Source organism: Anguilla rostrata, chromosome 18 (assembly GCF_018555375.3).
Source record: "Anguilla rostrata isolate EN2019 chromosome 18, ASM1855537v3, whole genome shotgun sequence".
Lineage (NCBI taxonomy): Eukaryota > Metazoa > Chordata > Actinopteri > Anguilliformes > Anguillidae > Anguilla > Anguilla rostrata.
The window spans coordinates 2,490,969-2,507,706 of record NC_057950.1 but is presented as its reverse complement, the minus strand read 5'-3'; the positions used below and the strand labels follow the sequence as shown (position 1 = coordinate 2,507,706).

Genomic DNA, 16,738 nt, shown 5'->3' with positions numbered 1-16,738 from the left:
ATTTTACCACAACAGCATACGACATCACTGGAGTTTCCGCAGTCTCACGAAGCTCTGAGAAACATTTTGAGAATAACAGGGGGAAGTATAAATGGAAACACCCTGCGCGTCCCGGCACGTGTTGGGTAGCGTTTGGGGACGGTGGTAATGGTATACCACGATATTTTTACTATAATATTTAAGTTCACTGAGGTAACCGGTATGCCAATTCAAGGAAACCTAATGTAAAAGTACTGCTGGCGATTTGAGATGCCTGAGTTTTTAGACTGTGTAGGCCTGCTTGGGTTCTCTAAAATACCCGATTAAATAAACATTTTATATAATGTAATATTTCATTTTATTGGCAAAACACTTGCCAATGAAACAGAATAATCATTTCACTCGCCGCTTTGTACAGTATTGCTGGCTGGCAGCGAGGTGACTACTGCGCAAGCAGGTGCAGTTATACGGACTCGCGCTCCCGGGAAGGAACGCCCGCGTGCGCCACGGCACCCGCTGACTGGTTAGTCGCGGCGTCGAGGAGATGCTCGCTGTGCAGCCAATGCATTGTGTTTCGGCATGCTGCGGGCGACTCGCGAGCTCCCTGGACTGGAGCCGTTGACGCTTTCGACGAAGATGAATGTTGGTGTGTGACATTTAACATGTTCGCGCGGGAGTGCTGGAAGCCTTCACATTTATTCATTGGCAATTTATCTGTTATACCTGCCGCCAGGCAGCCCTAGAATATTTTCGATAATAAACAGCACCAGAGAAGGCTTATTTCAGCAGCAACTGTACTGACCGTTTTGGGAGAAGGAATCGACTACTGGGGATAAGTTTCCATTAAGTTTCCAGGCGTTTTTTTTTTTTACAACTATGGGCACGTTGCGCGACCTTCAGTACGCGCTGCAAGAGAAGATTGAGGAATTGAGACAGAGGGACGCACTTATTGACGAGCTCGAGCTGGAACTCGATCAGAAGGACGAGTTGATCCAGAGGCTGCAGAATGAATTGGATAAATATCGCTCCATCATCAAACCGGCCACCCAACACGTCCACAAGCGGAGCGTCTTGCAGGAGCACCAAAGAAGCAAAAGACAGGCTATTTCAGCCGAGCCCGCTGCTTTTGACATCCAGGAGCTCAGCCACGTTACCTTGCCTTTCTATTCCAAGAGCGCACAGTAGGTCTACAGATTTCAAAACATTTTAGCTAAAGTACGATTTATAAGCGATGATTGATTTGGTAGGTTGACTTGTTTTAATCCTTCCTCGCGCACTTACGGAACTTAATATCTTAGAAGTCCTTGAATTTTGTTGTTGCAGTTTTGTGACTAACTACCTGTAGAGTTCTCGAGTGTCATATTCGGGGATTGTGGGTTCTGGTCAAAACATTAGCACTGCTCCTTGCCTTATTGCAGATGAAAAACAGCATGGCAGGTTGTTGACAAAATGTCATTCTAACACTGCGTGAAACGGTCCAGACTTGAGCGCTATACTGTAAGGTCCTCGTGGGAACTGAACTAGTAAATGTTCGGCTAGAAATATTTGTTGAGTGGATGTACTCACTAGTAAGACGTGGTGGCAAAGCAGCCACGGGGGTGAATTTGTAGGCACGTGTTTACATACATGTAAATAATAATTTGTTTGGTGATGCGGTGCAGCGCTGTGAAGTACAATGAAATGGCATTATTATTATTATTATTATTATGCGTTGGCCAGGGGTATGTGTATTGGCAGATATGGTGATGTTTTGTTGATTCTCTGGTTGGTCATAGGCTTATTGAAAAAATTATGAATTATTACATGTATTATTTTTGCTGTCATGTTACCTGTCTGTACAGTAAATCCGTCCAAGGTTAAAATCACAGTCTGTGCTGACTTTCTGACCTCACTTTTTGTTTCAGTGACAGAATTAATATCACTGGCTGAGCAATGTCTGCACTAAAATTAATTAAGCAGGAGGACAGCAGCAGGTGGAGGACACCTGTCCTTCTCTGCACTTTATACTGTCGTTAGTTGGGCTCGGTCACGTCGCGTGCGCTACAGAGTAGTTTAATTTCCGATGTAGGAACTCTTTCAAAACTTTTCCATTAAAACGAAAAAGCTGAGCTACCAGATCTGCAGATTCAGGTGAGATCGTTATCAGCCTTTTCACACTGAGCCGAATGCTTTAACGGTTTTTATGAAATTCAACATGTGTGCTGTGCTGAGCGAAAGCGAAAAGCCGGTCACCGCTGCTCTACCTGCCGGCACGCTTTGGCCCCTTCACAGCACGCTGTTCCAGTCTGCTGGCTGGGGTCCTCTTTTCTGTCTGTACAAAGCCGTAAATGGTTTGTGTGTCTGAGTCTGCGCCTTTTAAACCGAGGATTCCAGGCCCGGGTGGGGGGGAGGGGGGTGTCTGTCTGCCAAGGCCGTTCTTCCACGCCGTTTTCATTCTAAGTCTCACATAATTGTGAGCTACCGTCGGAAAAAGGAACAAACGACTGTTGTGCTGCTGCTTTTGCTGCTGCAAACAAGAATCTCTTTCATACCATTTGATAGGGTTTATGTTGCCCTGTAATGGTGTGGTGCATTCATTTATTACAAGGAAGAATGCACAGTTCAGTAAAACAATTTACACCAAAGTACTTTTGTATTCAGTAAAAACTTATCTAAAGACATAACCGATAATGGAAATCGTGAAGCATTTAACTTTTTGTTCTCAAATCAAAAAATATGTGAATTCAGTTTCATTGTGACACAATCTATAATACAGTTAGACCCATTAACATTTCTCACCTCAATTGTATTCTATTCCAGCAATAGAATTACTTTAAATGCTTTATTTTCATTTAAAATTCAAAAGTGGATGCGTCGGTCAAGTCACTTTTATCAGCCAGAGCAGTCTGGGTTCATAGCTCAAATGCATCTGGAAAGCATCAACAAATCATCTTCCTTTCTTCTCCAGATACTGTAGATTCTGTAGATTACAGTATTATTTATCTGCTCAGTAAAGGAAATTCTTGACAGAAATCCTAATATGCTGGTCCTCCCCATAACTATCTATCTTATTGTTAATGTTCATGCGTCAGAAATAACACTTTAGCTGACAAAAAAAAAAAAAACAAGTAGAGTCCCACTCTGAACATTGACGTCACACAGTTGTGAGGAATCTCATTTCCCCTCACCGTAGAGAACTGATTCAGAACATTTAGGGGAGGCTGTAGGTCAGAAGAACCTGAAATAAGACAAAAAAAAAAAAAAAACTCAATTATGTCTTAAATATACTAATTATGACCAGAAATATGGAAAAATAGAGAACAGTAAGAGAAGAGAAAAGTTTTTTTTTTTTTTCAAATTCACTTTCGTTTTGGAAAATTTCTGAAAATTTGAGCCAGCTATACAACTTTTGCAGCATGCGAGACCAATAATTGTCTCGGCTGCCGTTTTCTTTTTCCAGCAGCTAGCCAGAATATTTGCAAATAACCTCCCTCTCACAACGAAGACGTTGAAGAAAAAAAAAAAAAAAAAAAATAAATAAACATTTAACCGGTCGGTGTGTGTCCACTTCAGCCCTCAGAAAACCATCTCACTGACCTGTTGAATGGTACAAGCGTTTTTGTCAAAGCCCCTTACAGTATAGCACTGTTTCGAAAAAGAATGCTTGTTGGAAAGCGCTGCCAGAACATGGGCCAAGGAAAAGTGTCCCTATAGCTTTGTAAACCCTTTCAAGTGCTTGTAACATAACTTTTTTTTTGTCTGGAAGATAGTATCATCATGTAAGAGGAGCTTTTTGTACTTTTTTCAATAAGAAAGAGAGTCCTGGTGGAGTAGTCTTTTACCGAGGAAGCTCTCCTTTCCCTTTCATTAAATTCTTTTAGCCTGAGGTCATGTTCCCATTTCATATTGTGATTTCCCGCCCCCCCCTTAGTTTAGATCCTCAGGCAGTATGAAGTATGACATGTGCCGGTCACGCGCCCGGTTAAAAGGTTCAAAAAAAAAGAAAAACATATTGGATCAGAGGAGGGGATAGAACCACGGCCGTTTTTAACGGTCTGTCGCGCTGCGGAACTTGTGCGTCTCGTTGGTGTCGTGCTTCGGTTGGCGGCCATATTGCCCTGCTCATTTCCTCAGAGCCTTTGGTGTTCTTTCGTCCTTCCTGCGCGGGGCCTGGTGAAGTCCTGTGGAATGTGTCCGTTAGGGTCCGTCTCTCTCTCTCCTAAAGGAGCGCGCGCTCTCCTTTTTTTTGGGGAGACGGTGCGGGTTCAGCTCCCTGGCTCGCACCGCGGCCCTGTGACGCCCTCGGGGAGGGGGCGAAGGACGGAACGTCATTGGTCTAGGGCAGCATTCCCAAAAAGCATCCGAAGCAAGGGGGTGTGCTCAACAAGGTCCGAACCTTTTCTGGATTTCGTGCCGAATTCTGCTCTTAATTTTTTTAATTAGCTCGATCGTATCTTGGTCTGACATGTGCAGCCACAGCCACAGACTGCGAAGTGCATCCTAAAAGGTAAGACTAAGGTAACTGGTTGGAGCAAAAACCAGGATGCAGAACCCTCCAACCATCCTGGACTGGAGCTGTGCACCCCTGTACTAAAGAGTAGGAGCACTGATCCAGGTTCAGTTCTGCATTTTAGCTCACAACAGATGATGTTAGGACATAGGCAGGAGAAACCTGACCCTGGAACAGTGCTTGTTCACACAGCAGCGGCCTACTTTATGAATACAGGCTCTCAGGTCCACTAATCATGAGCAGTGAACACAGCAGCTTGCCCCCAATGCTGCGTTAAGTCTACAAACACTCACTGGATTTATTTATTTAAAATTCTTTAAGTAACTTTTTATTTTATCACCTTTTGAGCTTTATTGGACAGGACAGAAAGAACAGGGAGCAAGGGAGCAGGAGAGAGAGGTAGAGGGAGGGAGGGAGAAAGAGAGAGAGAGGGAGAGGGAGAAAGATGTGACGAAGGTCGCGCGGTTGGATAAGAAACCGCCAGCATCACTGCTCGTAACGAGCATGTGGTCAGTGCTCTACAGGCTGCGCCACAAGACACCTCCACTGTATTTATTATTAACCAACCATGTATGCCATACTGCCATGCTGATGAATATAGTACTTGGGTGAGCGACTAGAAGATTGCAAGTTCAAATCCCAATCAACAAGTCACAGGGCAATGCTTTGAGCAAGGTGCTTCATTTAAGACACTCTACTCTAATTTTTAAGTTTTTGCAAATCAAATCAGTGCTCCTTAAATTAACTCCTTGAGGACCTCAAGGGCTGTTAAATCTGCTGGCTTTTCTTTTAACCTTAAAATCAGCTGCTAATTTATACCCAGGGAACCAGGTGAGGTTAGTTTTGATTGACAGTTTGAGTGATAAAGACATCCAGCATACCTGACAGCCCTCTGTGACCCAGGTTGAGGATCCCTGTTAAATCAACTAGCGCATTTCACTGCAATGAGTGCTCTACTCAGTGCGGTCTGTTGAAAAACCAAGCCACTAGCTTGACTCTGAGTAGAACCTATTGTGTAAAAAAAATAAATGGATACAACCCACAGCGAACACTTTACTATGTATCTGTTATAGTCTGCTGTAGCCCCATCCCGTTGATATTCCATCACCATAATGGGATTCCAACAGTGGGAGGTTTGTAGCTGTGAATTATAGCACTTTTTGCCTAAGAGAAAGACATGTTTTTTCTGGGCCTGAATCAGACGGGAGGATTAGGAGCTTCATTTTAAACAACAGGGCACCTTGATATTGGATTGACCTTTTGGTATTTTGGATCAGCAGAATGAGTTGTTCAAGCTGCTTTGGATTTACTTGAAGTGTATTTTCTTGCTTGAGACCACAAACCCCTGACATTCCCTATTATCTGTTCTTGTAAAAGCAGCAAGGCATCAGAAACATCTGTAAATATTTAAAATATACTTTGATGTACACAAAAACTGTCTGGGCCAATCTAAAACATACACCACAGCTGAAATAATACCAAAATCCCCAGAAAGAAACTTATTTTCCACAGATAATTTTAAATGGAGTTTGAATATTTTGGTGTGAGGAAGTGTTTTTAACAGGGTGAAATGGCAGTTTCCATATGTGATCACAGTTATGGGTGTCATTCATGTCAAAGGATGCCACATTTGCAGTTACCTTAACATTGAAGAAGTTTACCTTTGCATGGCGTGCGACTGTGTCTGTCAGAATAGATGTAAATGAAATGCAAAACAGAGAAATATAACTGTCAGATTGTATCCAGTGAAGTAGGAAAAATTCAAATAAGACTTTCCCAGCAAGCTTCCTTTACTTTTTTTTTTTTTTTACTGCAGGTACAAACAAATTATGTGGCTCTCCGTATATGGACAGAAATGTTGAGGAAGGTCTAACTCAACAGTGGTCAAGCATTCTCATTTCTTAAATGGCTTTCCGCTGACTGATCTCATTTTGATTATTTGTGTTATTGATATTTGGGGGGAACAGAAAACTACATATAGCATCCATTGTTTTCATAGTAATGATTTGTTTTCCGATTTTGTGTATTTAAAATGGCGCAGTCGGGGCATTTAGCCGGCGGATAGCATCAGCGTTCAGTTTTGGGCATGTCATTCTCCGTCGATCTCACGGGTTTGTCTTTTGTCAGTTGTTCTCCTCGACAGTTCCTCGATCGAACAACTGCCGAGTCATCACTTGCGTTATCGTAAGAATGGGGAGTACCTTCGTCTGACAAAAACAGGGCCAGGCTGTGAAGGATTTAAAAAGAAGTTCTGGCCTCCACTAAAAGATGTGGAACAATACAAGATGGTGGGTTTTCTATTCAAACTATATTTTCCAGCTAAATACGCAGACAAACACGGGAAAAAAATAAATAAAATTAATCAGACAGACTCGTCTGGGTTATAGTGTAATGACGAATGCCATTTTACACAGGCTGCAGCGTTACTTGGAGCAGAGCAATCATTTAAAATGGGGTTTTCTACTATAAAAAGGGAAGTAATAATCATTAGGGTGCTGGGTTGTCTCAGCCAGTTGCTTTTTATTACTTTCTAAGAGCTGCGGTGCACGTTGGCAGTGGACGTGCACACCTGGCTGTCACATGACCCGATGACCTTTAACGCCATTGGTTCGCTGCCACTTCTGCCCTTCGGTGACGCGCCCTCTTCAGACTGTGGACTGAAGAGATCGGCTACTACTGCTGTATGCTGCCGTCAAGCTGGCAATTAATCATTGAAATAACGCTCCTCGACGATTCCCCTTCAAACGCAGGATGCACGGTTGCCCAAATATAAACGCATTCATGCCACGCGTTTAAGTTTTTCCAAAAACAGATGTCCCTTGTTCCTATGAATAGAACACTAACGTGCATTCGTACTGAAGTGTTGCTGGGAGAGCAGCTTTGTAATTGTGTAGCCATTATAATAATTTTGAATGACATAAGTGCTGTTCGGCATCACAATTAGCGTACCGACAATACACAGCAAGAGCCCGCGGCCCTTCTGGGGATGGGTAGAATACTTCTCAGTAGTCTCTGTTAAGAAGAGATATCTCAGACTTTGGCGAGAAAATGGCTCCCTCTCTCTCTCTCTCTCAGAACTTTCACTCCAGAGAATACTAGCCTGGAAATAATGAAGATGAACTATTTGGGGTTTCTGGGTGCTCATTAGATTGTATCGAATTCATTTAATGAATGCTCTTATCCTGGCAGCCTACAAAGGCAAGGCCGTATAATTGGATTGAAAACAGGAAAAATAAGAGCACTAGTACACCAGAAAGAGGATAAAGAAACCTTTAAGTTAAAATGGCCATAGCCAAGAAGTTCTGGATTCAGGTGTACAGTTCAACAGTCAGCTAATTTGAGGGACATATTCCACTCACCTGATGAATACATTAAACTAAAACCGTTGACATTGCATGTTGTGCATTGGAACTGTGGCATGTTTTACAACCTCAGGCTGGTCTTTGAACATCAGACTAGAGAAATATATAAAAAATAAAAAAAAAACGCAATCTGACTAAGGACATGGCTGAATAGATTTCGAGATAAGTGTTTTTGTGAAATCATTATAGTTTCTTTGTATTCATCTCCATTCACAGATCCAAGGACTTAATCAAGGGGGCCATTTTGGATAACGACTTCATGAAGAATCTGGAGTTGTCTCAGATCCAGGAGATTGTGGACTGCATGTATCCGGTCGAATATGGCAAAGACAGCTGCATTATAAAAGAGGGTGACGTGGGGTCACTGGTTTACGTCATGGAAGGTATGTTGCAGTTCACTTTTTTATTTTTTTTTAAGTGAAAGAATTTACACGAAATTTCAAAATATTTTAATCTTGGAATTGTGTGCAGAAAACATGAAAATAAAACATAGTAGTAACATAATAGTAACACTACCAAAATGGAATGCGGAACAGGATTTGGAAGGAGAGGCAATATTCGCCTATCCTAAGTTGCAGTGAACAAAGAAGACTTGAGAGAAAGCAGGAGATATTCAACATTTTACAAGTTTGTTATACTGGTGGATGTTCTACCAATCTAATGCAGTGATGTTGTGAGTCAACCACAGTGTAAGACACATCACATCAAACGGTGGTGTGGTGAGCCTATCACAGTGTAAGACACATCACATCAAACGCTGGTGTGGTGAACCTATCACAGTGTAAGGCACATCACATGAAACGCTGGTGTGGTGAACCTATCACATTGTAAGGCACATCACATCAAACACTGCTGTTCAGCGTTTCTGACTGCCAGTGCTGGCTGTGGCTGGTAATTCTGTAACTGACTGCTGCGGGAAGGACACATTTCATTCACCGTGGTGTTCTGCACCTTTGGCCAATCGGACGCCTGCGATCTGCCTGTGCCATAATGGTGGACCGCAGGGCTCCTGAATAGGGGGCTGGTGCCGTACTCTTAAGGGGGTACCTGTGCCAGCCAGTCTGATTTACACAGATCGGACTGGCCCACAACTGAGGTTTAGCATTGGGGAATAATTGTAATTTGGGTACAAATCATTTAACCATTGCAGTTACTTTTATGTTTACACTTGCTGTACACCACTCTGCTATACAGATACACCAATATGCTGTAAATATATACAGTCTGCTGTACAGATACACCACACACACACCACTCTGCTATGCAGATACACCAATACGTTGTAAATATATACCGTCTGCTGTACAGATACACCAATATACAGTTAATAAATATCTTACATTTTTCTGTACATACACCACTTCTCTGTACATACACCTCTCACACACCACTATGCTGTACACACACCTCACACACACCACGCTGCTCTACACACACACACCGCTCTCATGTCCACACACACACCACACACTGGGCGCTGTGCTATTCGGCACAGCAAAATGAAGAAAGCACCAAATCAAAAAGAACAACAAATTCCAAGGTGCACACACAAGAAAAACAAACAGAAAAAAGGAGAAAAATTCGAACAAAGCAGAGGCAGAGAGAGAGAGGAAGAGAGAGAGAGAGAGAGAGAGAGCTTTCTGTTCCCGGCAATGTGAAGGGTAGAGCACGACTGTCGCGTCTGTATTTCAATGTAATAGCCTCATTATTTTCTGTTATATTAATCCTCCCGTGGATTATCACTGGAGCCCAACGAAGCTCATCATCCTCATGAAAATGGCTCTCTGATCAGCATGGATGGCGCCTATTGATCCTGTGGCGTGCGTGTCCCTGTTTGATGGGAGCTGAAGAACCTTGAGCCAGTAATGGCATATCCTTGCCCTGAAAAAAGGGGCAAGTTCGAACAGCTATCTGCACTGCAGTTCTGCCGTAGAATTCATCCGACTCCATTTGCTTCTGTGAATTAGTGTTCTTTGCTTCATGCAGGCACACCAGTATAATTATAAATTAGTACAACGAAAACTTATTTGGGGGCAAGATAAGACTTGTGCCAGCTACAGGCCATCATTTGAAAAAGGTACTCTGAAAACTCAGAAGACATCTTTAAAAACTGAGGTATTGCAGAGTTACCTTGGATTCTGTGAACATCAGATTTGACACAGAGAGGACTGACAGCTCCAAGGCTGACAACAGCACACACTGATGTGGAGGAATCCAGCTGGCACAGGAAAGATCAGCCATTTCAAATCCGGTGTGCTGGAGTGCCTGTCCAGTATTAAAGTTGTGTGTCCCTCTCATTAATAAAATTAATTTTAAAAAATAATCTTCCAGGTGAAGATTTAAAAAAAAAAGAAAAAAAAAGAAAAGAATTTCTGATAAAGGGGACTTTCAGCCACTCTCCTTGTTTGTGCTTTCTACCTGATTATCCAGATCCACCGTTCTGCACATGCTCAGATATAATACAATGCCTTTATTGTCTGTTTCCATGGAAATTCATTTTTCAACAGCAGGTCAGCGGAACATAAGCCAGCGCCACAAGGGCACGCTCAGCAGTCATTAAAAGGACATTGGAAGACATGCATCATTCATAAACAGTAAATAGGTTTATGCATGGACTTCACAGTACACGTACATAATGCTGTATATACACAGTATGCATTGCGCATTCAATTGGCATCAAACACACTGCCCTTTGTGCCTTACGCCTAGGGGAGATTAGCTTCCCCCTGATCAGGATACGTTTCCTTTTTAATCGAAAAGTTTTGTAACTAAATTTATAAAAGCATTAGATGGCTTTGGAAAACCACCCTTGGGTGATTTTTCTCCATATCATCCTAATATTACATTCAGAATAAATTCATTTAGCAGACGCCATTATCCAGACCGACACCAGTGAGCAATATGAGGAAGGTAGCCAGACTTGGCGGACGATATTTCCAGACCATCAAGTGCATTCCGCATCCATTCCGCAGTTCCTGCAAGAAGCCCAAAAAAAAAAATATAATAATGAAAACTCTTGCTTTTTAGCATGAAGACTCAGGGACCCATCAAGGCGTCAAAGATTGCCTTTTTTTAGCCTCTTGCTCAACACCGGTGTCCTGTATCCCACATCCGTAGCCTACCTGAGTTGCGTTATTCCTAAACTGCAGCTTTGAAAACCGCTGTCGTCACCAGAATTGTCGCGTGACAAATTGTTCGCGAGTGGCGCAATACAGAAACAGCGGTTTTTCGATGGCTGATTGTGATAGCTTCATAAAGCCAGTTGACTCTGCCTGAGCAGTGCCCCTCTGGTACAGTGTAAACTCATCTCTCATCCTGTAACTGGGCATTTAGCTCTGAAAGGAAAGGAATTCATCACGTATTGTTCAATCAGTACATTGCTACCTATGGTTATTATGGTAGTAATCTAACTAGTATATAGCGGGATTAATTTTCCTAAATCGTTAAATTTACATTCTTAGGCTTCTGTTGTACTCGGCAAAACTGGCCTTCGGATTTTGGCATTGTACTACAACTTCCATTAACCCTCTTGTAAATGTCCCATAGATATCAGAGACAAACACTTTGCGATGAACTATGAGAGCTATTGTCAAGGGAAGCAAAAAAAAAAAGGCTGTGTATACTCATAAGGATGACGTTTAAAAGATCGGACCATCATAATGGCATACAGATTGCTTGGCTGACAGGATAAGTACCTGGAGTTCTTCCCACTTTTGTCAGGACCAGTTTGTTTTTAGAAACGTTTTGAAAACAAGTGTTTTTTTTCCGAGCAGGTACCCCGCACATCATATTCTGGCCGTTTGTATTATATTCTGCAGGTAGTGAAATACATTTAGAAAATTATTTTGGCGAGAACAGCCACCAGAACAGGCCATTCAGCCCAACTAGGTTTGTCATTTACCTGGAGTGTAATGAGTATTCTAACTTGCACCGGAAAACCCTAAGGGGGTCATTACCATGCACTACATGACCTGATGTGTCACCCTGCATGTTAACAGCTTTCAGTGTGAAAAAACCAAGACCTCAAATGGTAAATGGAATGCATTTATATAGCGCTTTTATCCAAAGCGCTTTACAATTGATGCCTCTCATTCACCAGAGCAGTTAGGGTTTAGGTGTCTTGCTCAGGGACACTTCGACACGCCCAGAGCGGGGATCGAACCAGCAACCCTCCGACTGCCAGACAACCGCTCTTACCTCCTGAGCTATGTCGCCCCCACATCACTGAGGAATTTACCCGTAATCGACTTCCTACGCCCTGTCGTTATGCAAGTATGTGTTTACAGTTTAGACTAGTAATTGGGGGCAAGTGCCATAATATTACATGGAGCATTATGTGGAGCATAATATTACTGTGAAGCATATATTTGCAGGCAGTCGCTGCTTGAGTTCTGTAGCGGGATTACCCAGAATGCACGGCAGCCTCCCTCTGTGCGCAGTGCCTCACAGAGCACAGAGGGAGGCCCTGTCTCACCAGGTGACTGCACTCTGAGAGGCCACCGCTTTCCCTCGGGGTGTGTGTGTGTGACTGTGTGTGTGTGTGTGTGTGTGTGTGAGAGCGAGACAGACAATGTTGTTCAGCTGGCACTGCCTCCTGTATATGGATAAGGAAGACCAAATTGTACCACCCTGCCAGGCTTTTTATTATCCCATACCGTCTACCATCTCCACCCCAGCGTCCTCTACCTTCTCCACCCCAGCGTCCTCTACCATCTCCACCCCAGCGTCCTCTACCATCTCCACCACAGTGTCCTCTACCATCTCCACCCCAGCGTCCTCTACCATCTCCACCCCAGAGTCATCTACCATCTCCACCCCAGCATCCTCTACCATCTCTCTTTAATTTGCCCATAATTTTGAACCAGTGTGCTGTAGTACTCAGAGTCAACAAACACTCCGAAGACCTTGAGCCATAATAGGATTCTCCGTTTTATACCACCCATTTTTGCACAAACACACGGGGATACACACACACACACACACAAACGTGTGCTGCACAATACCAAGAAAATGCATGAGAGCTGATCATTTGGTACCTGTGTCCTCTCCCCCCTCGTCATATTTATAGTGCACAGTAAAGACACTGCGACCAGCGTTGTGTCACCAAGAAGCACTTACTCTCCGATTTCAGCTAAACAAGACAGAAATCTCAGCTCAGGGGTGTTCCGCAGAGTCCCCGGGTGGCTCGGTGGAATCTTCTCTTACACAGAGAGCCGGGGTAATTGGATCTGCTGAAGGCAGGGAAATGGATTGGCGGTGGACGTCTTTCTCCGTCCCCCATTGGCGATCACCTTGACCTCCGGATCGCTGCTTTTAGAAACTGTGCAATTCTAATGAGAAAGACGGGAACCAAGCGTGCAACCAAGCGTCTCCGTTTTACAAGACCGATGACCAGCCTTAAAAAAAAAAAAAAGTACGGTTTAGCAGGAAGAGCTTTTTTCATGCTCTTTTAACAGGAAGAGCATGAAGGCAAATTGCATTATGCACCTTTCCTTGATTTAATTTTATTTGTGGTTTTTCCAATTTTTGATTCTGAATCTGATGAACACTGCATAAATAATGCATCTGTGGTTGATATATATCTGTTGCATGAGTCAGAGATGTTCAGAGAGTGCGCATTTTCTTTTGGTTGGCTCTTCAGCATGCTCACAATTTATGGGTTGTTTTTCCAACCATCCTTAATTGTGAGAAATTATGCGGAAGCAGCATTTTTGATGTAATCGTGTAATGTATTAATTTATTCACTTTTTTTTAATAAACAGAGATATTGGAGTTATTTTACAGTTCTGAGGAAAAACAACTAAATGTGGAGTGGCTAAGCTTCAAGAAAATGCCAGGGAAGAGTTTAACATGAAAACGGTTGGCATTCCTCAGCAATGCAATTAATGTTCACATGATCTGTGGGTATATGGCTACTCAAATTGCAAGGGTTTTGGGGGGATTCATGAACACACAATTGATCGTTTCCCATTTATTGCGGCGTTAACGGCGCCTCTTTCGCCGCAGCGAATCGAGATGAAGCGAAACGGCGCGAAGCTCGGAGAGCGGCAGCAGACCGGAGAGCGGCAGCAGACCGGAGCGAGAGGCTGGTTTAATTCAGTCCTATCGCCGCGGAGCGGACCCAGTGATCCATAACGTTAGCGCCGAAAGGGAGCGCCTCGATTAAACGCAGCTTGAATTAAACTCTCCGGGGCTAAAGCGAGAACGTGATCTGGAGTGAGCGTGTGTGTGGGGGTGGGGGACCGTGAGTGACGGGGGGGGCGTTTAAGCAGTCCCAGAGCTCGCTTTGACCCCCTGTCATGCAGACGAGGCCAACGCAAGCTTCCCATTGTGGGATGTGAACTGATGTAACTGCTACACGGCGTGTCACCGATTCTCCTCTGAAGCCACGCTCTGGCAGAGCCTGAAAGCATGTCAGGGCGAAAGGTGTCTTTATGGGCGGTGCTCAGTTTTGGATAAGCCATATCAGATTTCCCATAACGCACTGCAGTGGTCACAGATAGGGGCTCCCGCCGAACAGAGAGTATGGCGGTAACGACCAGTAGAACAGCGGCTGATTGTGATTGGTGAATACTTTCTGGCTATCTTCTCACGCTCCACATGTCTATGTTAGCTAGGAAGAAGCCAGAAAGTTTCCACCAATCACCACTGACATTGGTGGGACACTAGACTCCTCCCTGCATTTCTCCAAATGGGTGTGTTTTATGGGGCCAGACTGTGTCCATGGTCGTCTTATTGCTGCATTATGCCTATGAAGTGAGGACATACAGTGTTCAGTTATTTGCACATGCTTTTAAAAGTTCCTAATTGAACCCTATTGGACATTTGCTAGTACATTTTTGAGAGAGAGAAAAAAATCCTCAGCACATACCATGCTTATGCTGTCCTTACACAAGCGTAAGCATTGCCTGATTGAAAGTGTAGCTGACAGTCAGTAGCTGCCTGTACTGAAAATAAAAAGCCACTAGAGTCACAGCTTGCTAATTTTCTCATCAGCCAGAAATACATTTTTTTAATGCATTCAAATGCGAATTGGCAAAAAACCAATACCCCCCAAAAAAATAAATTAAAATAAATAAATAAATGAGCACACAACCTTCAGAATTCAGATACTGGGGCAGTTCGCTGTCCTCAATTTGCACTCCATTAAAAAGAAATAACAGCTGAGAGAATGAGAGGAGATGGAGGAGGTTGTGGGGACTAAGGTAGCTGCTAACGCCTCATCTCCCAACCAGGGCATTCGAGGGCCACTTTCTCCACAACCCTTCCCACCAGTCTCCGTACGATGCTGGCTTTTCGATGTTGAGTTTACACGGCGGACAAAAAGCGAAGGAAATCTTGCACTAAATCGTTTGAATTGAAGAGCTACTGAACCTGTTGTTAATGTGAAGTTTCTCGCGACACTCCAGCGGGTGATAAAGCTGTGGAAACCCCTCGCACGTTGCAGGTAGCCTCACCTCACGATGAGACCACGCGATTAATCAGCAAATGCCTCCCAGGTGTGCAAAGAAAACAAATCATTTTCTCTCTTTTGTTTTTCTCTCTCTCTAGAAGAATCACACAGAGAACATCTCACCTTCATTATTATGCAAGTTCCAGGTTTGCTTAGACACTTAAGTAAATATTGATTTGTATACTGCGTTTAGGTTAAACTCGCGTAGACCTCATGATTCATTTTGTGAGATATCAGGGGAAGCGTTTTACTCTGGAAACTGTGTGGGGAAGGGAGACCCCGCGATTGTGGCGGGTTGGGGTGGGGGGGGGGGGGTGTGGGGTCTCTGAGGGACTTTGGGGTGCAGGAAGAGCCTTCTCTCCAGCTGGATAAGCTCCCTTCCCTAGCAACCGTGAGCAGCGACTGTGCGTGGGTGTCTCAGACAGAGCTGAGGTTAATCCCCCCTGATGCAGTGAGCTGAAAATCCTGAAATGAGTGTGTGTGTGTGTGTGTGTGTGTACTCACCTGAGAGGCAGTGTGGGTGGAGCTAAGGTCAGTGTCTGTGGAATTTAGCCCCGCCTCCTTTCAGGTCACTCTTTGGTTTTGTGTGTCCATTTGCATGTCACCCCACCGTACCCATTTCTGTGTACAGACCGGAGTTCTGTCCTCAGTCTGTGTGTACCTGCACACCTTAGTACTGCCCTGGCATCTGTGTTCTGTGCGATGACCTTCACTGAGGAAAGAGAGTTCAGTCAATGCACGTAAAACATTTCGAGTTTTTCTAACGACGTCCTTCAAATCTTGGCTGCCCTGCTTAGTGAAGGGATTGAATTTCCCCGAGTGAAGACACAGAGACGTGATCGAGCAGATCTCCCCGTTTGCTCGTGAATCTGCAGATCAGACTCGCAGGTTCTCCTACTGGTGCAGAGAAAATGGTGGCCACTACCGTAGGCAAGCATGGACCTCAGGATTCAAATGGACACATGCAGTCCCCTCCATAGGTGACACCAGCGTGATGTCATACAGTATAACTGTCATTTAGCCTAGCAGAGGGTGAAAGCCACTGATTGGTGGGTGGGGGGGTTTAAGTCCTTACATAAAACCTCAGATGTAATTTGAAGGAATTTGAAGGTTTACCAGGGATTACGTGGCACTTGTGCCACACATCAATTAGTAGCTCTTTTAGTGAAGGCATTGATTTTCCAGCTTGGCTTTTCTTTATTTACTACAAAGACATGCTCAAATCATGCTTAATAGAAGACTGAAAGCTAATCCCATTCAAAAGCTGGAAAAAGAAACAATTTCTGAAGACTGAAGTCTCAATTAAACTGACTAACAAATGCATACAGAAACCGCCATTTATATTAACTTCAGTTCGTATTAACATGCCTGTTCAAGTTAGTTTGAAACTGGTGTGTTATCTATGGAAATGCTGATTGTTTCGCTCTTTGTAATGATGGCTATTCCTTTCATTCA

General features: G+C 43.7%; 1 protein-coding gene across 2 annotated transcripts in view; it reads left to right on the top strand.

Annotated features, from left to right (window-relative positions):
- The window catches only part of LOC135244693 (cGMP-dependent protein kinase 1-like), a 105,861-nt gene that overhangs the window by 13,161 nt on the left and 75,962 nt on the right, over positions 1-16,738 (top strand). The window contains exons 1-2 of one of the 2 annotated variants that reach the window (XM_064317183.1): positions 47-1,160; positions 8,047-8,213. In XM_064317183.1, coding sequence (XP_064173253.1) covers positions 856-1,160; positions 8,047-8,213 — 472 coding nt within the window. In that variant the 5' untranslated portion in view covers positions 47-855. Of the gene's footprint in view, positions 1-46; positions 1,161-8,046; positions 8,214-16,738 lie in introns of those variants that run through there. The other variant, XM_064317182.1, reaches the window with a different exon arrangement.